This window comes from Callithrix jacchus, chromosome X (assembly GCF_049354715.1).
Source record: "Callithrix jacchus isolate 240 chromosome X, calJac240_pri, whole genome shotgun sequence".
In the NCBI taxonomy this organism is placed as follows: domain Eukaryota; kingdom Metazoa; phylum Chordata; class Mammalia; order Primates; family Cebidae; genus Callithrix; species Callithrix jacchus.
Genome location: NC_133524.1, coordinates 129,268,068 through 129,295,104, shown reverse-complemented (window position 1 = coordinate 129,295,104; position 27,037 = coordinate 129,268,068). Strand labels below are relative to the sequence as shown.

Here is a 27,037-nt window from a genome sequence, read left to right as displayed (position 1 = left end):
GCCATTTTTTCTTCAAGTACTCTTTCTGCCTTTTTCTTCTTCTCTTCTCTTTCTGAAACTTCCATTATATGTATGTTGGTACACTCACTGGTGTTCCATAGGATTCTGAGGTGCTACTTATTCTTCTTCATTCTTTTTTCTTTGTCTTCCTCGGATAGATCAATTGATCTTATCTTGAAATGTGATTATTCTTTCTTTTGCATACTCAAATTTCCTGCTAAGCCCTATTAATGAACTTTTAATTTCAGTTATCATAATTTTCAATTCCAGAATTTCTAGTTGGTTCTTCTTTTAAAAAATAATTTCTATTTTAAATTTTGATGCCAGGAGGTCAAGACCAGCCTGGTCAAAAAATAATTTTGCCTATCAAGGCATCATTCTCCTACTGTCTTTTAGTTCTTTAGGCATTGTTTTATTTACGTGTTCGAACATATTTAAAATGGCTAATTTGAAGTTTTTGTCTAATAAAGCCCATATCTGGGCTTCCTGAAAGATAGTGTCTGTTGATTGATTTTTTTCCCTGTAGATGGGCCATGCTTTCTTATTTCTTTACATCTCTTATAATTTTTTTGATCAAAAATGAGATATTTAAAGAATATAATGTAGTATCTCTGGAAATCAGATTCTTCCACTTTCCTCAGGGCTTTGTTATTGGTTTTTGTTATTGTGGTGGTATACTTTGTTATTATTGTGTTATAGTTCTTCTTTCTTTGTAACTTTTCTGAACCAATTCTATAAAATCTGTATTCTTTGTTATGTATAGCCACTGAAATCTTTGTTCAGTTAGCTTAGTGGTAGTGAGTTAATGATTACACAGTGTTTTCCTTAACTTTCTGAAACCAGTAAGTCTCTCAGTCTTTGCTGAAGTGCTCTTTGTGTATGCTGGGTACACCTTGAACATTCAGCCTAGCAGTCAAAGACCCTGCCTTAGCCTTCAGTTCCTGCTTGCACAGAACCTCAAGGTCAGTCAAAGGTGAGGGAATAGGGCCTTCTCATATCTTTCTTGAGTATGAGTATAGCCTTGGGCATGCACACAGCTCTATGCTTGAGTATAACCTACTAGATCCCCAGGAATATGTAGCTTTTATAGCCCTTACGGACATGTTCCCCAGATTTTCCTTTAAATTTTTTGGTTAGCCTATTATTTGCTCCAACTGTCTTCTTCTTGCTTCAGGCAGCTACAAAGTTAAATAATTACCTCTAATTGAGTTCCACAAATGTCCCCAGGGCAAAGGATTTTTCACAGGTGAGCTCAATATCAGTTCAAATAAAAACAGCCTTGCAAATGGGGTATTTTAGGTAACCATCAGACAGGTCAAATTATTATAGTTTACTGAGAGTATAGCTCTGAAAGGACTCCAACCTGTATTAATCAGGACTCTCTAGAGGGACAGAACTACTAGGATAGATGTATATATTAAAAGGAGTTTGTTAAGGAGTATTGACTCACATAATCGCAAGGTGAAGTCCCACAATAGGCCATCTGCAAGCTGAGGAGCAAGGAAGCCAGTCCGAGTCCCAAAACCTCAAAATTAGGGAAGCTGACAGTGCAACCTTCAGTCTGTGGCTGGAGACCCAAGAGCCCCTGGCAAACCACTAGTTTTAAGTTCGAGTCCAAAAGCTGAAGAACTTCGAGTCTGATGTTCAAGGGTAGGAAGCATCCAGCACAGGAGAAACACGAAGGCAGGAAGACTCAGCTAGTCTAGTCCTTCCACATTCTTCTGCCTGCTTTATATTCTGGTCATGCTGGCAGCTAATTAGATGGTGCCCACCCAGATTGAGGTTGTGTCTGCCTCTCCCAGTCCACTGACTGAAATGTTAATCTCCTTTTGCAACACCCTCACAAGCACACGCCCAGGAACAATGCTTTGCATCCTTCAATCCAATCAAGTTGACGCTCGAAATTAACCATCACAAACCTGATTCTGCTCCCTCAGTCGCTACCAGGATGCTAGATTTCACCCTGAATGTGAGCTGTTAGTTTTCAAAAGTACTTCAGAGCTGGAGAGGAGGGATGAGAATAGGGAAGTTAAAATGCCATAATGCTCACTCTTCTTACCGACATTCAGCTATTTTCTTGAATAAATGCTTCTTGGATTGCTGCAAATACTTTTATTAAATTCTGGAGCTCCAAAGAAGTTGGTTCTGAACGTTTTTGCCAATTTTCTCATTGCTTTTAGGGAGGAGCACTTAAAACATTGTCCAGCACATAGTAGGTGATGAATTAATATATTATTATTCATAAATGCCATTTTATTTATATTTATTTATAAATAATTTAATTATAAATTATTATTTTCAGATTATTTTGGATGTTAGTGTAGAGCAGAGATTGTGGTATCAGGACCCCTTTACATTCTTAAAATCTTTACAGGACCCCAAAGAGATGTTAATGGAGTTATTTGCTGCATTAGACATGAAAACCAGGGATATTAAAAGCATTTACTTAATAATTCATTTAAAGTTAATACTAACGTAATCAGACACTCATATATATTTTTTCAAGATATGCTTTCCAAAACAAAGTACTTTAGTGGGAAGAATAGCATTGTTTTACAGTTTTGTGAATCTCTTTAATTTTTTACTTAATCGTAGACAACTGGATTCTTGTATCTTCTACTCTCAATCTTGTTTGAGGAAAATTTGGTCTCACAAATATATACAGTTGAAAAAAGAAGTTCTAATAACCCCTTTTGATAATTAGGGATATTTTCTCTGATACTACACAAGAAGTTGGCAAGTTACAGTTTCCTAAAGGTTAGTTTCAATAAAGCTGCAAAGATATCACTTGACTTTCAGTTCTTGTTATGTTAAAATCAATCTTACATTTTGGGTGAATTACTAGTCATTGTGTGATTTTTGCATTACAATGATGCCTGGGTCATTTGAAAAATTTTGGCTTTCTGAGTTGTGCAGATTTTCCAAATATTAACACACTTCATTATATAACATCAAAACTCATATTCATTATTGTCAGCACTGTTCTCATCAGAAAAGCCTTTAAGTGCTGGGAAGCTGTCAGGTTTTATAGTGGAACATAACAAGTTTTCCCAAATTCGAATTTTTGTGTGAAAGTGCAAGTTCTATCATTGACTATGAACGCTGTCCGTTTTTTTTCCTTGAAGTAACAAGCTTGCTTTGTTCATTTCTAAGGAAATGCCTACAAAATACTTGAATTTGAATAAGAAGTACCTGGGATTACAGGTGCCTGCCACCACACCTGGCTATTTTTTTTTTATTTTTTATTTTTAGTAGAGATGGGTTTCACCATGTTGGCCAGGCTGGTTTTGAACTTTTGATTTCAAGATCTACCCGCTTCCGCCTCCCAAAGTGTTGGGATTACAAGCGTGAGTCACTGTGGTGGCCTCTATGGGGATTTATTAGTTTTTCCACTATTTCATGTACTTCTACAGCTAATGTAATGCAGTAACTTACCCTGCAGCATGTTTCAGTGCCTTTTTCATTTCTATTTGGAAAAGCCAGAACAAACACTTTTGACTTTTAAAGAGCTCATAACATTTACTTTAAGTGTTTAATTTCATTTCCTTTAAACTTCAAATAATTAATATCAAGATGACTCTACAATTTAACTTACACTCTAATATCCTGTTCCAAAATGTTCTTCTGCATCAGAAAAATAAGATAAATTATACATGTCTGTAAGGTCAAGGAAAAGACAGCTTTTATTGTATTTTTGTTTCTTAATTACAATTGTAATGAGCCCTCTCTTCTATGAGCCAGAACTCTCTGATAAGTTGTTTTGACACCTCTTTATGAGTTTTATACATAGACATTGCCACTGTGAGTTGGTGAAGTAAGTCTTCTATTCTCCTTTTTCAAAGCCAATCATTCATTCTTAAATATCAGAAGAGCACGTTGCAAATAAATTTTATCTTATCATATAATATCTGCAATAAGTTATAGATGAGTTTTAAAATTTATATTCAAAAATATTTTAAAGTGTTATTGCAAAATAAGACTACAAAGTGTATTCACTTCATATATTTTCACATAGATACACAACTTCTAGATTTCCAAATAACAATTGATGTGATAAGGTTACAAAGATTGTTATGCATAACCTAAACAACCAGTAAGAGCACTAAGTTCTGAGTATAAGTTAAACTCTGAAAATGCATGTATTTGTACTTGCTCCCTTAGAACATTCTAGAATACACAAATACATGTTTCAGAACAGTGATATCACTTTACATCATATTGCCTCTTGAAATTTCCTCTGTATACTTTTGAGAGAATAAGAGTAAAAAGGACAAATAAAGTCTTAGTAGTATTATGAAAATAGGTCTGCCCTTTAGGACCTCCCGAGAGGTCTCAGAGAACTGGAAGAAATGGATTGGAGGAGGTCAAACCTAGAGCTTTGGAGACCAATTAAGAGGCTGTAGGGGGATGGTCTGTGTGGCAATGGTTCTCCGACCTGTGCTCATCAGAGCCCCCTGGAGGGCTTGTTAAAAGCTGGGCTCCGCTCCTAGGATTTCTGATTCAGTAGGTCTAAGTCTGGCCCCAAAACGTGTATTTCTATCAAGTGCCCAGATGGTATTGATGGTGCTTGTTTTAGGACCACGCTTTGAGAACCACTATGCCAGGGCCTTGCTAATCATCTCAGACTTTGCCCCCAGGTCTGTTGAAGATGAAACTCTGGGAATGAAATTTTCAGGTTACTTGTATACACATTAAAGTTTGAGAAGCACTGCTCTAAGAGACAGTTGATGGAATCCTAGACCTAAAGATAGAGAAAAGTTCACAAATTGAAAAGTTATTTATACAAGACAATAAGCAAGACTTCATGTCTGGATGTAGAGAAGTTAGAGGGAAGGAGAAATCACCAGAAATTCTTTGGTTCCTTCTGGCTTGAACAATTGAGTAGGTGGTCATTCCTTTTCATTGGGAAAAAGGACACAAGGAGATGAGTAGATTTGGGGGAGTGGTATTTGAATTCAGTATTGAGTTGATTTACTACACAAAGTTCTCTTTTAACTCTGACATTATTGGTCTTGTGTGATTAAATAATAATGTCATGGACTCCTGGTGCTGCAAAAGGATTGGTAATGCATAAGAAGTGTTAGGCACACATGCAATATTCTGCTTTTAGCTGAGACTCCATTTTGTGGCAGATATAAATCAGCAAAATATAAATCTCTTCTACAGAAGGAGCATTTAAAACCTGTCTCCCATCCCTACAGCATTCAGCCCCTCAGACACCAACATGGGGGTACGAGACACAAGGTAAACAGCCAAAATCATGTACCACCTATTGGTAATTCGGGATTAGAAAAACAGAAGAGGATATTCTAGAACAGACTGAACCAGACTGTGTGACTGCCAGCCATGGGCAAATTCCATGTGGTTGTCTTTCGGGGACATATAGCTACCCATGTTCCTGACCAGCTGACCAGGATTATGACACACAAAGCAGGCTGCAGCAGGAAGTAGTCCCCACTTAAGAAGGAGTCACATTTCTATCTGGTTGGAGGAGACATTACACTTTCAACCATTGTTTCATTTGATCTTCACATTACAGCCAGATCCAGCAGGCATTTTAATGATCTCTTTTGCAGATGAGGAAGCTGAGATTCAAGGAAATAAATGACTTGTCTAGAGTTATTGAAAGGGTAGTAGGATGAACTGACACTTGGCCCCAGGTATCCTGACTCCAAATTGTGCCTTCCTTTCATGATAATACCGTGCTGTAGTTCAATTTAGCAGCAGGCTGATGTGTAGGACATTTGTTCCTTTTTTGGATTCCAGTTTACTTCAAGAGCTGACTTGTATGAAATGTTCAAATAATAGCACTTGATTTCTTAAAATAGCTTGATTCATAATACATTACAGATTATTAGTGAGCTTTTATCTTAATGGTCAAGCAATTCATAATGAGTCACAGCAAAATGTTTGAAAGGTGAGGAAAAAACACACTTACATTGTCACCAGGTCTGTTCATTATCCTCTGTGCTCTATATCAGATCAATCAGTAGTTAATGAATAATGATGTTCTTCCTGAAGTACAAGGTTATAAATTAATTTAATGCTCATATGCATATTTTCTGTAGGAAAAATGAGAGGAAAATGCCTGCCATGCCCATCCCATTGTAAGAAAATGTATGTAATGATTACAAGCATATAATAAGAATGGTTTGCTTAGCCAAATGTTTGTTCATTTCTGTTCATCAGTATTCATTTGAGCTACCTCCATGCAGTTTGTGGAAGCAGTGCAATCAGTTGAGTAGTGTGGCAGATTTAAATCAGTAATAAAAGCCCTGGGGAAATTAACAAGACAAAACATTAACCACAGACTAAACATTAACATATATTAGCATTTTTATTATACCTGTAGAATTGTTAAATGGGCACGGTTGCTACTATTAAAAAGTTTATGTTGTATATCACATAATTTCAATGTATATTTTGTTTTTAAACTTTTAAGATTTAATTTAATGAAATTGTATAGTGGTATAATAGATGATTCAAGAGAATGAACTGAAGTTCATCATTTTATTTTAACTGAAAACCTGTGAAATTCCCACCCAAATCTGCCTTCCGCCCCAAGGTACCACAAAGCAAATGCCACAGGTAATACTCATCCAAAGTAGACAACTAGATCAGAGTTGATAGTTAAACTGCATAACCGTCAGAGAAAGTTTTGGTTTTAATTCTTCAGGGTTCTGATGAATCCATCAGTGATCCAAGACTAAATTTAAATCATATTTGGCAACATTTCTTAGAAAAGCGCTTTTTTTCCTATGTTGGATGGACTTTTATTAGCTGAATTTGAGATGTTATAATAATACTTCAATTAAGAGAATGATATATTTGCATAAGCACAGACATTCAAATCAACAGAATAGAGTTCAGAAATAGATCCACAATGTGGCCAATTAAACTTAAAGAAATAAAACATTGAAGTAACTAAGTGAGAAATGATCTTAACAAATGGTACTGAAACAATCTGATAAATATTTGGAAAACATAATCTTTATTTCTTAAGTGTTAAATAACTATTGGAAAGTTTGACGAGTTAATCAGATAAACAAATGGATAGCATTCATGACAGATAAACGGAGCACACACATTATTTTTAAATACCAAAGGAAAATATTTAAAAGGAAAAGCACTAGGCTTAAAAATGTAATTAACTTTGTGAAAGTAGAAATCCAGCAGGTCATATGATTTAAGCACTGTGAAATGAAGTAAAAACGTCAGTGAAAGGGAAATCAACAAGTAATATCTAGTCATGTACAAATTTTATTTAAGGGCATTTTCTTTTTAATAATCTCAGGCTCACGCCTGTAATCCCAGCACTTTGGGAGGCCAAGGCGGGTGGATCACGAGGTCAAGAGATCGAGACCATCCTGGTCAACATGGTGAAACCCCGTCTCTACTAAAAATACAAAAAAAAAAAAAAAATAGCTGGGCATGGTGGCGCATGCCTGTAATCCCAGCTACTCGGGAGGCTGAGGCAGCAGAATTGCCTGAACCCAGGAGGCAGAGGTTGCCGTGAGCCGAGATCGCGCCATTGCACTCCATCCTGGGTAACAAGAGCGAAGTTCCGTCTCAAAAAAAAAAGTCAGCTTTTATTACAGATTAAAGGATGCACTTGCAGGTTTGTTATATGACACTGAGGCTTCGGGTCCCAATGAGCCCATCACTTAGGCCATGAAAATGTCAATCTTTACATCACATAATATACAAAAATTAACATAAAATGGATCAAATACCTCATCATAAATGAATGAACTATAAAGGTTCTAGAAGAAAATATGTTTGTGACATTGCCATGTGGAAAGGCTTCTTATGGTGGAAAAAAGCATCAATCATAAAGCTGCAAAAATAGATAAAATCAAGTTCATCAAAAATTTTTAAAAGTATTCTGTGCAAAAGACATCACTAAGAAAAGTGAAAAACCAGATACTGGGAGGGAGTATTTACAAAACATGTACTTGAAAATGAAATGACAAGACTTGGGTAAACAGTGCAATTTTATTCACAAAAGCAAAACCGTGGAAACTATCCAAATGTACAAACATATTTGGTATATTCGTTCAGTAGTTAAAAGAACTACTGGTAAAATTATCCTGAGTTCCTGAAAGAAAAAATTATCCTGAGCAAAAAAGCCACAAACACAAATGCATAAATACTGAATCTACTCATATTTATTATTGATATTTCTATTCTTTTTGTTATTAATCTAATTCTAAAAAAGACAAATCTCATCTTTAGTGATTAAAATGTCAGTCACTATAAAATTATGACAATATTTATACATTATGAGGTAGTGTGTATACATGTGTATAAATTTACAAATCTCATCAAACCACAATTTAGGGATGCATTTTATTTTATGTATATTGGGTCTTAAAACATTTAATTTAAAAAAGTGAGTATGTCAACCAAGACAGCTAATGTATTGCAGCATAAACTCTGACCCCCCATAAAAATTATCTCCAAAAATTACTAACACACCATTAATTCTATCAATTATACTTAATAAGATACATGGCATAATCTTTATATAAAATAGCTGCCTATGCTTTGCATCTATTTGCTTAATCTCCATATATTCTGCATCTTTTTTTTGAGACAGAGTTTCGCTCTTGTTACCCAGGCTGGAGTGCAATGGCACGATCTCAGCTCACCGCAACCTCCACCTCCCGGGTTCAGGCAATTCTCCTGCCTCAGCCTCCTGAGTAGCTGGGATTACAGGCACGTGCCACCATGCCCAGCTAATTTTTTGTATTTTTAGTAGAGACGGGGTTTCACCATGTTGACCAGGATGGTCTCGATCTCTCGTGATCCACCTGCCTCGGCCTTCCAAAGTGCTAAGATTACAGGCTTGAGCCACCGTGCCCGGCCTTATTCTGCATCTTATGATTGTGATTTTGAGAACTTCTCTACTGAAGTCACTCATGCCATCATTATCAATCATCAAAATTTAGTAACACAGTGCATCCTAGGTCATTATCTTGCTGAATCTCTCATCATTGTTAAACCCAGAATATTCACGTGGGTTTTCTCCCTTTGGATGTTTTAACTACACTGGTGTTATATAAGGACAGGATTCTCCTACAAAATATTAAAAATACATTTCAGAAACAAAAACATCACAGTTTCAAATAACTTTTTTTTGATTCAAGGAGAACATGTGCAGGTTTGTTATATGGCTATATTGCATAATGCTGAGGTTTGGGATATGGATGGTCCCATCACCCAGGTAGTGAGCATAGCACCCAATAGGTAGTTTTTAAGCCCATGCCCCATTGCCTCCTCCTCCCTTCTTGTAGTTCCCAGAGTCTGTGATTCCCATCTTTATGTCCATGTGTATTCAACAATTAACTCCCACTAATAAGTGAGAACATGTGGTATTTGATCTCCTGTTCAGGCATTACTTTGCATAGGAAAATAGCCTCCAGCTGCATCCATGTTGCTGCAAGGGGCAATATTTCATGCTTGGTTATGGCTGAGTAGTATTCCATGATGTATATGTACCACATTTTCTTTATCTAGTCCACCGTTGTTAAGCATCTGGGTTGATTGCATGTCTTTTCTATTGTGAATAGTGCTGTGGTGAACATATGGGTGCAGGTGTCTTTTTGGTAGAATGATTTGTTTTCCTTTGGCTATATATCCAGTAATGGTATTGTTGAATCGAATGGTAGTTCACCTCTTAGTTCTTTGAGAAATCTCCAAACTGCCCTCCATAGTGGCTGGACTAATTTACACTCCCACCAGCAGTGTGTAAATATTCTCTTTTCTCTATATCCTAACCAGCATCTGTTGGTTTTAGACTATTTAACAAAAGCCATTCTAACTTCTGTGGGATGATATCTCATTGTGACGTTGATTTACATTTCTCTGATGATTAGTGACAACAAGCATTTTTTCATATCTTTATTGGCCACTTGTATGTCTTCTTTTAAGAAGTGTCTGTTCATGTCCTTTGCCCACTTTTTAATGGGGCTATTTGTTTTTTGCTTGTTGATTTATTTAAGTTCCATATAGATTCTAGATATTAGGCCTTTGTCAGATGCATAGTTTGCAAATATTTTCTCCCATTCTGTAGGTTGTCTGTTTACTCCTTAATAGTTGCTCTTGCTGTGAAAAAGCTCTTTAATTTAATTAGGTTCCACTTGTCAATTTTTGTTTTTGTTGTAATTGCTTTTGAGGATTTAGGCATAAATCCTTTGCCACGGGTGATATCAAGAAGTATATTTCCTTGGTTTTCTTCTAGGATTTTTATAGTTTGAGGTCTAATGTTTAATTCTTTAATCTATCCATCTTGAGTTAATTTTTATATATGGTGAAAGATAGGGGTCCAGTAGCACCATTTATTGAATAGGTTGACTTTTCACCATTGCTTACTTTTGTCAACTTTGCCAAAGATCAGATGGTTAGACATTAAAAATTTTTTTTAGTGTAGGAATTACAGAAGATTTTGTAACCAACCCAATAATCTAAATTCTGGAGCCAGGGTCAAGGGACATCCTGCAGGCAGCAAGTGGCAGGCTGGACCTACTTGGGAGCCTTCTCTTCTGTAGAACTTGACATGCAGTGCTTTAGTATGGTTACTAATTGACTCTTACTTGGCAGACCAAAGAGTTTAAATCATCCCATTATTGACTTACCACCGCTTGAAATACTACCTGAAACCTAGGTAAAAATTGTGTCAGTTTTCTGTTGAACAACTTTAGCCATTTCTTGGAATATGTTTGGAGAATTTTTCCTCATTATTACTATCCTCCAATTATGGTAAGTTGTCCACATAACCACAGACCTGAGCCACACCCAGTACTGGGAAGCCCCAGAGCCTATGCTAGTGACAGAAATCCATGACACAGGAAAAATTAAAAACAAAACATAGGTTCAAAATCAGACAGACCAGCATTCAAATCCGAGCTCTACCGTTTACTAACATTGTGACCTTGCTTTTAAGTTCCTCAACTTTTGTGAGACTCAGCTTCCTTATATCTAAAATGGGGCTAATGATACCCACTCTGTGTAATCCCAGTGCTTTGGGAGACCAAGGTGGGCAGATCACTTGAGTCCAGGAGTTCAAGACTAGTCTGGGCAACATGGTGAGATCCTGTGTCTAGTTACATTAGGCGGGCGTGTTAGTGTGTACCTGTAGTTCCAGGTGCTCAGGAGGCTGAAGTGGGAGGATTACCTGAGTCCGGGGAGGTCAAGGCTACAGTGAGCTGTGACCACACCATGGCACTCCAGCCTGGGCAACAGAGCAAGACCCTGTCTCAAAAAATACATAAATAAGTAATACCTGCCCTGTATACCTCAGAGGGTTGTTGGTAGGACTTAGTGAAGAGAATGGAGAATGGATGTAGAAGTTATCTGTGAAGCACTAGGTTGGAATAGGTTATTGTGTAACAAACGTGAAGTGTTCGGTATTGTTGAAAAGCTTTCAATATAGGCTCTCTTTCCTGCTCAGCCATTTGGAGTGAAAGATCAAGTCTGAATTTATTTGTCATTTGAGAATTCCCGAAACCAATAGTGAATAGGGGCCTGAGAATGAATACAGTTAGATTTTAACCAACAGAGTAGCTGCATTTCTTAACATGTTCATTATAGGGTGTAGGAGTGAATTGTATCAGACCAAATTTTTGCATGATTTCAAAATCTTTGGTAATGATGGGGTTCAGGACACAACACCCTAAAATACAGCACCTTGGCATTTAAGAAAACCACAAAAACAAGAAAGTCACTCTGACCTTCCCCTCACCCCTTCTCCCCTAAAGCAGGTCATAGAACCTGACTGACCCCCTTCTGAAATATGTCATAAGACCATCATGTGAGAGGTGCCCACTCTATACCCAAAAGAAAGAAACACTTTACCTCCAAAGATACAGGGACACAGAGAAAAATCTAAAGAAACTGCCCTGGCTAAGTTTCCCCAGTTTATTACCATTCAGTTATACCCTCTTTGTCCCATCACACTTCACCACTCTCCATTTCCTTAACAAACTTAGCATAAAAATCCACAGCTTTCCCCATTTCTTTGGGTCTTCCTTTCTAAAGGATCTTGGGTGACATAAAGCTTATATTAAATATATTTATATGGTTTTCTCTTTTTAATCTGTCTTTTATTACAGGTGTCTCAGCCATAGGTCAAGAAAATAGAATTTTCCCTGCCCTGCAATAACATACTCCACTCAGAAAGTAATTTTCACCTTTTTTTTTTTCAAGGAAACTGAGAAGACAATATGGCACTTCAAATATCCTATCTTTCTCCTGTGTATAGGGCAAGAGCTACAGCTAGAGTGAAGCTATGGGACCAGGTCACAATAAAGTCCTGCTGTGGGTGAAAGGTGGAAGTGGGGTGGCAGGCCAGGTCTCCTGATGTCCAGCCTACTGGGTTCTGCGTGATCTAGACCAAGCTTGTCCAACCTTCAGCCTGCAGGCTGCACGCAGCCCAAAGGGCTTTCGATGTGGCCCAACACAAATTCATAAACTTTCTTAAAACATTTTGATATTTTTTGGTGATTTTTTTTTTTTCTAGCTCATCAACTATCATTAGTGTTAGTGTATTTTATATGTGGCCCAAGACAATTCTTCTTCCAACGTGGCCCAGAGTAGTCAAAAGATTGGACACCGCTGATCTATACCATGCTGGGCCCCAGCGGTGCATTTTCCTTATGTAGGTACAAGGATGGCGCTTCTGGATCCTGGCAGAAAAGACTGATGCTAAGGTTACTAAAATGTCTTCCTGGCCTGGATATGGTCAGAGGCCCTGCCTTCTTATGTATCAGGACTTGTAACCCTGCAGAGCACTATTGCTTTCCCTGTCACAGGTCTGGCACATAAATAAAAACACCATTAGGAATCATGGTCTATGAAAAACAAAAAGGTTTTATATTCCAGTCTTTTGGTAGAGACACTCACCTATCCAATAAATTCCCTCCAACTAACCAAATTTACCGGTGGCAGCATCCTTGACTAGATACATTAGTCTGTGAAAGGACATTGGATTATACTTCTTATTTAAGAGCCTAAAACTCCTGGGCAGGATACTGATTTCTAAAATGCCACTTGGGAGGCTGGCTTCTTCAGTAGGGGCTGCTGAAGAGTAAGACCCAAGTCTCCCAGCATAGCCTGACATTTCCCAAGTGTGAAGCTGAAAGGACTTCTTTAGTGTGAATGCTGCATCACTTTATTAATTATGTTTTCCTTTAGTGTCCAGTTCTCAAAATGAGCTTATAATATTCCTCTACAGCTCGCGTAGTGTGGAGGTGAAAGATGTAGTGAGAAGGACCCAAAGAAGGGAATGTATTTGACAAATGCTTTGTATGTGAGGAGAATTTGCTTCATGGTAGATTTGTGGAAGAAAATACAGCCTGTCTGATAAGATGTGGCACATTTCAGATGGAGGAGTGGGGTTATTGGCAGGACACCATTGTGTGCCCCTTACCCCACACAGAGCCTTGGAAAGTTGGCTTGATAATGTTACACTGGGTGACTTGGGAAGAAAGATCAGATTGCTGACTGGCTACACTGTCATTTGTTCTTAACCTTCCTACTTTTGCCTCAGCTGTACCCCTTTCCAGGGAATGTATTTGACAAATGCTTTGTATGTGAGGAGAGGGGGCTAAAAACCCCGCAAGTGGCAGGGAGGGGGCTAAAAACTTTCAAGTCTTGCTGTGGACCAATTAGTATTCATTGATAGAAAGGGCGGCCTTTCAATGGGGAGGGAAATTTCACAGCTGTGGGTTGCAAGTAGACAAGTTACTGTGAAAGATGTTTGAAAGATTTGATTTTGGTGCTGGACTGGGAACAGGTGTAGGTCAAGACAATGTGTACTGTGTTCCTGAATGTGTTAAAAAATACTTTGATCTTAGTGAAATAAGCTCTCACATAAATGTTTGTTCACAGAATAATAGATATTTATGGAACAAACACCAAGGCTTTGTTCCATGAAATTTCACCTGCATTTTCACAAAGTAAACATGTATATGTCTTCAGATAGAAAGTGGTGATACATAGTCTGCCCTCAGTTATTTGGCGTCTGCATTCTATGCTTTGAAAATGATTGAAACTCAACTCCATAGTCCAGCCAGGCAGCCCCTGACCTAAAAGCACCCTACCAGAGTACTAGTTAAGGCATATTCATGGAATGCACACACTTTGAAGTTAATATTAGCCCAAGTCAAATAGCATTATGTAAGCACATCTGAAAAATTCAGTATCATGCATTCCAAAGCCAAATTGAATGTCTTTAAGTGTCTTTGGCTTTTGTTTTATTCCCATTAATGTAAACTATTGAGTATAGCTAATATGAATATAAAATTATAGATACTCTCTTTTATAAATGAAGATGATGCTACTCTGATTCTAAATTTTTTTCTAATTTGAGACTTTATTTATATGAATAACCTTCCAAAGCTGTATAAATAGATAACTTAGTAAATGCTGTCGGGGCCATCTTGAGAAATCCAGAAGCTGGGATTACCACACAGAGTCCGTGGCTTATAAGTAGAGTGCTGATCTGAGCCTGATGATATAAGATTCTTTCAATTCACTTCAATTAATTCACCTAACAGTGCACAAAATCCAGTCTGAATAGCATGGAGGTACAAAAATGACAAACATACAACCCTTCTCCTTGCCAGATATTCCTAATATTTTTCCTGAAGGTTAGAGTCTATATATTCACCTTGGCTATGTTGGGTGACTATGTTTTTGAGGATTGGTAATTCTTTGTATTTTTCTACAATGTAGAATGTAAGCCACTGGAAGTCAAGCATCATCTGCTAGGGAGGCAATGTTGCATAAGCTTTGAAGTCAGACAAATGGGTTTGAAATCAGACAAGTGAGTTCACTGTTTATTTTCCTTATGCAAGTCACTTAACTTCTTAAGCCTCAATCTCCTCATCTCTAAAATGGGGGTGATAATAGTTGGCATAGTGTCTGGCACAAGGGAGATATATAAGAATGTTCATATTCATATTTCTTTACATGAAAGTTCATTTAGGCTTTTACTTGAAAGCAAACAAAGTTGCAAATCTACTAATAAACAAAAGACATCAAGTAGAACAGAGCTAAGAAATATTATACCATTTTTAAAAAAATATTGCTATATGTGTGTAAAAGAAGTCAGCTTTAGAGGGATCCAATAAATATTTTTGAATGAATGAATGAGGAAAGCTGGAAGGAAGAAAGGGACGGAAGAAAGGAGGAAGGAAGGAGACAGGGAGGAAGGGAGAAAGGGAGACTCTGAAGCACCTATGTTTTTGAAATACTTTTAATCCTGGGCTTATTTAATGATATCAGTTTATAGATGATGACACTGGCTAATTAATTAATTAGAAACAGGATCTCCCCCTATCACCCAGGCTGGAGTGCAGTGGCACAATCATGGATCACTGCAGCCTTGACGTCCCAGGCTCAAACGATCCTCCCACCTCAGCCTCCTGAGTAGCTGGGACTACAGGTGTATGCTACCATGCCTAGCTAATATTTTACTTTCTGTAGAGACTGAGTCTTGCTGTGTTGCCCAGGCTGGCTTCGAGCTCCTGGCCACAAGTGATCCTCTGGCCTCAGCCTCTGAAACTGCTGGAATTACAGGTGTGAGACACCTGTCACTGGCTACTGATTGGTTGACTTGCCTTCTTCCCTTGGGCATTTTTAGGAAAGCCAGATGAGCAACCACACTTTTTCCAGAGTACCTTAGCTTGGGTCTTATAACAAAATACTCATAGAAATTGGGAGCACTCTGTGCTTGGGAGGCTGCTCTTCTATTAACTGGCTACACAACCCACATCTCCTGCACCAGTTCTTCCTAAATTGTGCAGTTCCCTTTTGTGAACTTCTTCGCATGCATTAACACCTTTCTTCAGCCTTCTTTCCACCGATGGTTCTTTGCCTTACAAGATTATCACCTTTTTTGATTCTAGTCATAGCTTTGTTCTTCTATTTAAAATTGGGGGAAGAAATTGAAGTGTCTTTCAGAATTTGTTTCTACTATCGTATCTGTGCAAGTATCATGTAATTATATTGCCTTTCTTTTTTCAGATTGGCAAGTTATGTGCCCATTCTCAGCAGCGCCAGTATAGATCTGCTTATTATCCTGAAGATCTGTTTATTGACAAGAAAGTATTAAAAGTTGCTCATGTAGAACATGAGGAAACTTTATCCAGCCGAAGAAGGTGAGAGGTTTCATTTTTCTTTATTCCAGCATACAATTAGCAATTGTATTTTAAGGTCAAAAAACCACTGGAGTGAAACTTCTTAAATATGTGTTATTTAGTTCTTCTGAGTAGAGTGCTTGATTAATTAAATTTTATCATCTGTCAGTGTTTAAAAAATATATAGTATTATATTCCAAGCCATATTTAAATATAAATATACTTTTCATAAATATCTAGTACAGCAATATGTGTGGAAAGGACTTCCCTATTCAAGAACTTTTATTGATTAAGCAAAATAGTTTCTGCTTACAATCTGATCTCACAATTTCATGGCTTGCTTCGTAGCTTTTCCCATTATTAACAGTGAGTCAGAGTCAAATTCACCAGCGAGAAGCTGGTGAGACACATTCATGTGTATATACACACACACATACACAGACACTGCACACTTTACATGCTCTTTTAAAAATGATAAAATGAAGGATCCTGTCCTTAGTTCTTAAAACATTAGTCAAGGGACAAAATTCCAGGTTTGTTTCTTATTTTCTTCATCCCTTCTCCCCGATCCAGAGTCCCTCTGTCCCCATTCTGGTTTTTTTTTATTATTATTACAACAAATGGGTAGAAAGTGGATCAGAAGCCCAACACAACTCTAGAATTGCTTTACCTGAAAAGACTGCACATGTAGCCAGCCTTGCCACTGGCTCAAGAACATCTAGACATGAGTTGTTCCTATTGACCTTGAGGGGGTTAAGTAAGATTGGCCTATAGATAGAAAATGAAGAAAGGAATTAAGTAACATCCCAGATTTGGGCTAAACTCTTCCATTTCTCTCATTTTCCTATAAAGGTTTCTGAGATGGTAATTCTTAGCATTTTATGATACAATAAAGGATAAAAGAAGGCAGTAATGCAGCTTGAAAGAGTTCCCCCACTGAAGCATTTTAGAAAGTCCTCATTTGTTTCTCTTTTGTTGACTTCCAAGCTAATGGATTCCTAGTTTCCCTGTAGCAGCTGTTTCAAAATGTGATTTCAGGACTGCTGGGAGTCCCAGCAACACTTTCAGGGCATCTATGAGGTTTTCCTTTTGCTCATTACATATCTGTGTAAAGCTGGATATTGTTCATACACTTGAACCAAAACAATGTGTTGCAACAGATTAAATGGAGAAATCAATAAAGACTCTACCTGTCCCCCATCAAGCCAGAGAGCAGAGACAGCTTGCAAAAATGAAAAATGATACCATTTTTCTCACTGTTTTCATGAAATGTTATTAATGTTTATCTTAACACGTAATGAGTCTCTAATTGCTAGTTTCAAATTAGTAATAAATTTAATTTTTAAAAAAATTTCTAAAACAGTAAATATCGACAGATATATATCATATAACCGAAAACTCTCTGGGATCCTGAGGCTGCAGTTGATGGAGGCTGGAGGACCATCTTCCAACGTGGCTCACTTGCAAGTGTAGCAGGTTATTTCTGGTTGTTGGAAGGAGGTCTCAGTTCCTCACCACATGGACCACATGAATGGCCTCAGGACATGGTAGCTGGCTACTCCACAATAATGATCCATAGAAGAGAGCAAGGAGAGAGCTATAGTGTCTTTTATGACCTAGTCTTGGAAGTGACACACCATCAATTTTGTCATATTTGATTTATTAGAAGCGAGCCACTAATTCTTTGTGGTTTTTTGTTTCATTTTGTTTTTTGAGACAGGTCTCACTCTGTCATCCAGGCTAGAGTGCAATGGTGCGATCTCAGCTCACTGCAGCTTTCACCTCCCAGGTTCAAGCTATTCTCCTGCCTCAGCCTCCTGAGTAAGCTGTGATTACAGGCTTGCGCCACCACACCTGGCTAACTTTTGTATTTTTGGTAGAGATAGGGTTTCACCATGTTGGCTAGGCTGGTCTCAAACTCCTGACCTCAGGTGATCCAGCTGCCTCAGCCTCCCAAACTGCTGGGATTACAGATGTGAGCCGCCACACCCAGCCAGTGTGCCACTAATTCTAATCCACACTCAAGGAGTGGGAGGAAATTAAGCTCCACCTCATGAAGGGAGAATTAAGGGGCTTGTGGACGTATTTTAAAACTGTTTCAGGGCTCCCAACATCAAGAGGTTTGACAAGCATTTTCCTATAGCATAGGGGTTCTTCGGGAAATGTTTGTCTTTTAGGCCATTTATTAAGGCTCTCTTTTGCAGCTGCTTGTCCTTTGTCCATTTTTCTCCATTGGATTCACTCTTGGACTGAACCACCTGAGAAATAAACTTCAGTTCATCTAAGCCATCGACCTTAATTTAATTTATTTGTTTACTTTCGTATTCCCCAAGGGGGTGCACCATTCCTGGTACTGCAATACCAGGTTGATGCGTGGAGTGGATGGAGCATCTCCCTGCTCCAAAAATCTGCATTGACCTTTAACTAGTGGCAACCCCTTCCATATTTGACTGAAGTGAAGATGATAGATGATAGACGATAGATAGATAGATAGATAGATAGATAGATAGATAGATAGACAGATAGATAGATTGATAGATAATCCTCACTTAACTATGTCTATAGGTTCTTGGAAACTGCAATTTTAAGCGAAACAACATATAACAAAACCAATTTTTCCTCATCATCCTTGTAACAAAATGTTGAATGAAACCACATAATTTGAGGACCTGCTGTACATTTTTTCACCTTAAGTTTCAGTTTCCAAGAACCTATCAATGACATTAAGTGAGGACTTACTCTGTATGTGTGTGTGGGTGGGATGTATCTTTATTCAGTTCAGCAAAAATTTAGTAAACACTTGTTAAGTACCAGAATGTATACTGGGCACTGAAAATAAAAAGACACAATCTATGCTCTCCAGCTCAGTTTAATGGGGAAATAGACTTAAATACACATAATTCCAAAACAGATTTGTAAGTGCTAAAGCAAAAGAATGTCCAGAGTACAGAGGCAGCCTCCAAGAAAGACAGAACCTTGAGACTTGATGGACGAAATGGTATATGAATTTGTAGCCAATTCACATGTGGAGCTTTTTCAAAATTAACGCACCCACTCAGTCCCATTTTGAAATGACTCCGCCAACCTAGACACATTTATAAGTAGGAGGTTTATCAAGACCTGCTGTTATGACTTCCGTCTTGGGCTCTGGGAGACTCATTCCCTTTCACCTTACCGGGGACAGCTGTGTGTGTGTTGATTCCTCCAGGGAAAGAAGAAATTGATAAATGAAGTTTTGGCTGGGTACTGGATTTCGTACTTAGTTTGTATTTATATATATATATATATATATTTGAGACTGGGTCTCACTCTGTCACCCAGGCTGGAGTGCAGTGGCATGATCTCAGCTCACTGTGACCTATGCCTCCCAGGTTAAAGCCATTCTTGTGAGCCACCACACGTGGCCTAGATTCATTTTTGAACTTGTAGCTAATCTCCAAGGAAAAGAAAGTATAGTAAAAAAAAAATTGACAAAACCTGTAAAGTTGAGTAAATGATGGTCAGGCAGAACTTCTTTGGGTGTTGGGAGCCTGAGCCTGCCCAAAGATGTTTCTCACTTTTATTGAAACTGAAGCATTAGAATCTGAGATGGAACCTTTCTTTGTGAATTCTCTGGCAGAAGAAGAAAACAAAACAACTGGAGAGTATCTGATTTTATATAACTCCCTCAGATAGGCATTGTAAATCCTCTTAGGGAGAAAGAAGTGGGAATTAAGATGATCTCTTGCTAAATGCATTGCCCCCTGCAATCTGATGTTCTTAAGAGGGTTTGTTCTGGCAGTGTTAGTACCTCTATAAATCTCTCAGTATGTTCTGCACAGCATCTCACACTGTCCAGAAAAATACATGTGCCTCTACCACTCCTCATGCCCATGCCCAAGCTCTGTCCTCTGTGGTTAAAAATATGATAATTGCAAAGGAACCCTATTGTAGTATTCAGTCTGTGGGGATTGTGACAAGCTGTCTGAATCTGATTATGAGTTGAAAAGCCCTTTGCCTTCTTAAAATAACAACACATAATGAAATGCAGGATTCCTTTGGTAGCATTCAGAAGTCATCTGTTTGTTTTGTCTGCCCCCAACTGGGTAGTTTGCAACACACAACTAATCGTAGAAACAGCTTAGTTCAATTTCAAGGCGATTTGGTACTTAACTTGTGGTCTATGTATGGGACTCGGTGTTCCTTTAAGGGATAAGTATTGAAAATATCTGTCATCAGATTTAAAACAGTGAGTGAAGAACAAGATGCACAACTAGTACAATCAGGATAGAAGAAGTCAGATCTTCACAGCCCCTTCCAGCTCATGTCAGTTGTTAGCTTCTCCCTTCTTTGTCCTCCCAAATGTCTACTTCACTGCTTCCTTTATGATACTGTTTACCTTGCCATGTTTACACAATATACTGTTTGGTAGAGTACATGAACAATATTTTTCCATTGTTCAAATGCGGAATCTATGGTTGAACAGTCCATCTTGCCTCTATATATACCAAGCTTTTGGACCAACTGCTAACCTGTGAGAAAGTCACACAGTCCCTCCACCCTTGTGAAATTACATCTACATATTCCAGCCCTCTTCTCCCTGTGCTCCCCCTCTTCTACTCCTCTGACTTGGTCCAAAGGGGCAATGGATTAGGTGACACTAGTAAATGAACTAGAAAGAAAAGGACAAAAGCTGATCTCAGCTCCCCTAGTCCAAAATCAATGCCTACTCCCACCGCCTCTGAACAAAACAAAGTATGTCCTGAGTGAATCAAGGAGTTCTGGATCTGGTACAAGTCATTCTGCTCTAAATAAGACTCTACTTCTTTCAACATTTGTCAACACCATTTCTATGTTTCGCACTGTGTAAGGTTAGGCCCTGATGAATGGAGGAACACCTAGCTTAGTTAGGGAGGGAAACATGCAAACGAATAATTTCCATACATTGGGGGTGAGTGGCAAATCGGAGCTACGTGCAAAAGAGTGGCAGTGTCACAGATGGGGAACATAGCCCCTCTCCTGGGAGCATTAAGAAAGACTTCTTGGAAGAGGTAACTTTTGAGTTCAGCCTGAAGATAAGTTCAAACAAACTCAGCAGATGGAAGAAGAAAAGGAGGGTGTTCTGGGAAAAGGGAACAGTATGAGAAAAAGCATGGGTGAGACTTTAGGATGATAGAAAACTCTTGTTTTGAATTAAATTGTGAAAGGCTGTCTCCAGCAGAATTAAGCGTGTTCTTACATCATTCCAATTTTCATTATTTTAGTTTAGGTAACTCTTTTGCATTGTGAACTTTTAAAAATAATAAGCTCATATTACTTTACATGAAGAGAAAAAAAGTGAACCTTAATAATACAGAAAAAAAGTTCCAGATCTGCAGTCAGGGATGAAAGGCTGTTTTTACTTGCAGTGATTTCCAGTTAGTACTGCTTTGATGCCTGCCCAAGCAAATCATTGCGAGAAAGCAAAGGCAGCCTCCTCTCCTGCAACCAAAGAAGGGGAGGGGTGATCCTCTTCAGGATGATGGAAGCCCTCCAGGGAAGATGCTGAGCATCCAGCTGCCATATTTCAAAATGGCTCATGCAAGCAAAGGGGCTCTATCCTTTAGTTCCACACTTAACACATTGAATGGAAACCTTTATGATGAGACTCTTTTTCCTGACCGGGCTACCATAAGCAAATGTTGGATTTGTCTAATTGAGAGCCGTAGGCTTCGCAATTTGTATGTCAATGGTATGTTTGACATGTATGTATTAGAATAAAGTGGAATTCGAATCAAAAAACATTCCCTTCAATCAAATTGTTTTTTCCATCCCGGGCAACTAATTGTTCGACCTTTCTATCCTTTTTTTTTTTCTCTAGGAACAATTCAGTTGAGCAGACTGTCTTAGTTCACAGGTGGAGATTCTTTTGTTGTCTGTCATGTGCTACTAGCACAAAGGAAAAAATCTGGACTGAGTCATACATGGGTAATTAACATGTCACTTAGTTTCAGGTGTCTTTCTTTAAAGAGAAAAATAGAAATATTCAGCTCCTCTTTTAAAATGATAAGCAGAGGAATATAAACCTTTATTTAAGAAAAGATTAAAGTTCACTTAATTCCTACACTGGAACAAGTTTAGAAAGAAATGGCAGGAAGAGAAAAGAAGAGGAGAGATGAGAGAGGCCTGGTAAACTTGGTAGGAGGTAAACTACTCTTGTCACACTCTGCTGCTGTAGTGGCGATGGACATTATCACCTGTTGTCACTGTCCTTTGAAAAGCTCATTAACTCTCCAACAGTTTCTAAAATCTTTTTACCCAGCCTCCAAAAGAATATGTTTGCACTATTTTCATGAATCAGCTTCTTTTAGAGACAAAGATTTATTTTCTCACAGTAATTCAGAAGGTTTTGGATAAAGGAATGGCCTTCACTATAACACTGTCCTTTGAGACTCTAAGATATTGGCCAGTTTGCGAGCTGTGCTGGAGACCTACTCTTTGTTCTCCAAAAGGCAGGTACTGCCTCATCCCACAGGGCCTCATCCTACAGGGCCTGGGAATTGTTTGAGAACCAGGATTTATTTAATTCTGAGGTCGTTCTAGTCGTATCTACCTTGGACTCTAATGGAGATAATATACACTAAGAACCAAAAAGAATTCAGGTAACAAGACTATGAAAGAAATAAGTGTAAGTGTTTTAAAGAAATAAGTATGAAAATTTACTCAAGAAAAATATAGGACAAAATATATTGAAATATTAACTGTGGTTATCTGTGACTGGTGGGACAATGAATTTTTTTCCCTTTCTATATTTCTTTATTTTCTAAATTCTCTATAGTGAGCATGTGTTTCTTTTACACTGAGAAAGAACGGCAAAGACTTTATTTTAGAAGATGGAGGAAGAAATATATTTGAATTGTTTACAGCTGTTGCAGTGCGGAAGCTGCAGCTCTTACATATTTCCCTTTTCATCCCTTGCCTAATCTATTTGCATCTAACCTGTCTTTTCCCAACTCTCCTCCTTATCTCCTTTTATTCTTCCAAGGGGCATCCCTCCCCATAGTAGAAAAGCCTCTCTTTCTCTAAAACATATTTCTCACCTCTTCTCTACCCGTTCTGTTGAGGGGCAGGGGTAACACCTTAATTGAGATTTAATCCACATACCATACAATCTATCCATTTAAAGTGTATACTTCAATTTTTTGTAGTATATCCATAGAGTTGTACAACCATCATCACAACCGATTTTGGAACATTGTCATCACCTCAGGAAGAAACTCTGCACTCTTTAGCTATCATTCCCCAACCTTCATCTCCCCAGTCTTAAGCAACCAGTAATCTACTGTATATCTCTATATATTTGCCTATTCTGAACATTTGCTATACCATATTAGTCAAAGGGATTACCCACCCCAGTAGCTAACTAGTTTAAGAAGAACACCAGGAAAAATCTGTTGAAAGAGACAATGGTTGTACTTATTAACAACCACCTCAAAAAATAAGGGATTTTAATTATTTTATTGCACATAAAATTATGTAGAACTTGAAAATTTTTTAATTATCTGGCATACATAAATTTATCTGGACTATAATATATGTATTTCATAAATATGACTGTATTGGTCCATTTTCACACTGCTGATAAAGACATAACCGAGACTCGATAATTTATAAAGGAAAGAGGTTTAATAGACTCACAGTTCCACATGGCTGGGGAGGCCTCACAATCATAGTGGAAGGCAAAAGGCATGTCTTATGTGGTGGCAGGCAAGTGAGAATGGGAGCCAAGCAAAAGGGGAAACCCCTTATAAAACCATCAGATCTTGTGAGACTTATTCACTACCACAAGAACAGTGTGGGGGAAACCACCTTCATGATTCAGTTATCGCCAACCAGATCCCTCCCATAACACATGGGAATTATGGGAGCTACAATTCAAGATGAGATTTGGGTGGGGACACAGCCAAACAGTATCAATGATATATTCTATTCTACAGATTCATGATAATAGTAATATTGGCAATGGCTAACATTGTAGAGTGATTACTCTGTGCTTCATTCTGCAGGTACTTTGCTAAACACTTTACATGTATTATCTCATTTAATCATCACAAGGTTACTGTAGAATAGAATATATCATTGATACTAAAAGTCAGAGAAGTTTAGAATTTGCCTAAGATTTCACTGCTCAGTAAGTGAGGGCATAGCCGACATTTGAAATTCAGCTGAGTCAGACCCCATAATCAGTGCTTTTAGCTACTACTCACAACAGGTTTGAAGGGGCTGTTCTGAGAACTGAATCATTCTAACATGGTTGCAAAATAAAACTGTGTTCTAAATTCAAAATAACTAATTTAGAAGGAAGTTTTTAAAACATAGTCTCTTTCTATGCCCATCCCATATGCCCTGTGAAGTTAATAAAGTAGGATAACCTTTTATTTTTCCAAGTTACCTTGTTCAACTTTCAAAGAGATTCCCTGAGTTCTAGAACATGATAACCCAGACCATGTTCATACTATTCACTGATACGGTTTGGCTATGTCACCACTGGAATCTTATCTTGAGTTTAGTTCCCATAATCCCCACATGTCATGGGAGGTACCAGGTGGAGATAATTGAATCCTGGGGGTGGTTTCCCCATCCTGTTCTCATGATAGTAAGTTAGTTTTCACAAGGTCTGATGATTACATAAGGGGCTTCCCCCTTTGCTGGGCACTTATTTTTCTCCTTCCTGCCACCATGTGAAGAAGGACATGCTTGCTTCCCCTTCTGCCATGATTGTGTGTTTCCTGAGGCCTCCCAAGACATGCAGAGCTATGAGTCAGTTAAACCTCTTTTCTTTATAAATTACCCAGTCTCAGGTGTTTTTTCATAGCAGTGTGAGAACAGACTAATAATATGTTCACATTTTTTGTGGTTTTCTGAGACTTTTGTGTTGACCCTTCCAGGTAATATCTTTCTATACTAAAATGAGAGGTCTTATGTTTATTGCAGCCCCTCATACCCTTGACAGTTAGATCGAACCTCATCTGGATCTTCTTCAAATTGTCATTAATCTTTATGATCCACCAAGAAAACTGCAAGGGTTGGGAGAAGTTCAGGGTTTTGTTTTTTTTTTAACTTCTATGGAAATCAAATTGGAAGGTCTTACCATAGGTTCAATTTTTCTTGCCATGTGCTATGTTAGTGAGAGGGAATTTGGAGGTAGGGGGAGGCCTAAGGGAAATTCTTTCCTTAAAGAGAGGGCCATCGTTTACCACAGACTAATGGCCATATTCCATTTCCTTATGGAGTCGGGCGGCGGCGGCGGGGGAATTACTCAGACTCAGCCTTTACTCTTTCAGCTTCCACTTTTGGGAACTGTATTATTACCTTGTAAAATGAGCATCTCTCCTATTAGCTGTTAATTGAACCCATCTTTTTCCTCTATTAGAAACTGTAATGATGACTTTTATTTTCAGAGCTCTGTATTGAGCCTCTTCTCTTTGGAGATTGATGGTACTCAGACACCAGGGGTAGGCTGTGGGGTGGGAGGTACAGGCATAACAGCAAGCAACTCGTGGGGTATCAGAAGTTATACATGTCCCAATAACCTTACTTGAGTTGTTCTGTCCATCACGTTGACTTTGCTGTGACCCAAGCCTTTGTGAATCTGTGCTAAGAGCCCTCTCTCTCCCTCCCCCACCTCTTAAATCATTAGTTGAAATGAATAGTTTTATGGTAATTGTCCTAGTTTGTTTTTATGTTGCTGTAACAGAATTCCTAAGACTGGGTAATTTATAAAGAAAATAGGTTTATTTATCAGGCTGGGAAGTTCAAGATTGGTCTCTTCTGGCAGCTTTTAAGTGAAGGCCTCATACTGTGTGAAAACATGGCGGAGAAAAGGAAAGGGAACTGCGCACAAGTGAAAAGAACAAATATGAGAGGCAATCTTACTCTGTAACAACCTGCTCTCCTGGAAACAAATCCATTCCCTGGAGAACCGACCCAGCCTAGCATGGCAAGCATAAATCCATTTTCACCTCTTAAAGGCACAAACCTCCCAACACTGCCACCTTGGGGACCACGCCTCTACATGAGTTTTGGTAAGGGCAAACCATCTTAAACCACAGCAATAATAAAAAGAAGAAGGGGATTAAGTACAAGAGGATAATTTCACCAGTCTTCCTCATTTGGCCAGATCTGAGAACAACTCCCAGAAGGCATTTCTGGGCTAAGGACTTCCACCAGTGTCCAAATGATATTCAGGCCTCTGGTTCCTATAGAGGTCTGTATATGAGGCCAGTTCATTCTTAGTCTGGGGACAGTGTTGATTAATTACTCCACTGCCAGAAAATTCCCTGAATAGAGTCTCCACAACTTAGCATAGACATAAGGTATATTTGGATGTGAAAGATGCTTTAATTTTCTATCAGTAGCATTGCTTTAGAAAATAAAGTGTGTTTTAGTGGCTGGGCATGGTGGCTCATGCCTGTAATCCCAGCACTTTGGGAGGCCGAGGCAGGCCGATCACTGGAGGTGCAGAGTTTGAGACCAGCCTGACCAACATGGAAAAACCCCTTCTCTACTAAAAATATAAAAAATTAGCCAGGTGCATGCCTGTAATCCCAGCTACACGGGAGGCTCAGGCAGGAAGATCGCTTGAACCCGAGAGGCAGAGGTTGAAGTGAGCTGAGATCGCGCTACTGCACTCCAGTTCAAGCCACTGCACTCCAGTCTGGGCAATAAGAGTGAAACTCCATCTCAAAAAAAAAAAAAAGGAAAGAAAAGAAAATATGTTTTATTTATGTTTGCTTACACTGCACATCTATTACATAGATATTTTATTATTTCTTTTTAAAGATATCCACTTCTCTCCAGTCTAAGGCATATTACTTTGTATATCCATGTACATCTCAAAATAGATAATAGACCTGAAATTATTCTGGTATTTATGT

At 38.4% G+C, this 27,037-nt stretch overlaps 1 protein-coding gene across 2 annotated transcripts in view; it reads left to right on the top strand.

Annotated features, from left to right (window-relative positions):
• Positions 1–27,037, top strand: part of GPC3 (glypican 3) — a 465,274-nt gene that overhangs the window by 278,947 nt on the left and 159,290 nt on the right. For both annotated transcript variants that reach the window (XM_008989909.5, XM_002763282.7), the window contains exon 4: positions 16,030–16,163. In XM_008989909.5, the coding sequence (XP_008988157.2) occupies positions 16,030–16,163 (134 nt within the window). The remainder of the gene's footprint in view (positions 1–16,029; positions 16,164–27,037) is intronic.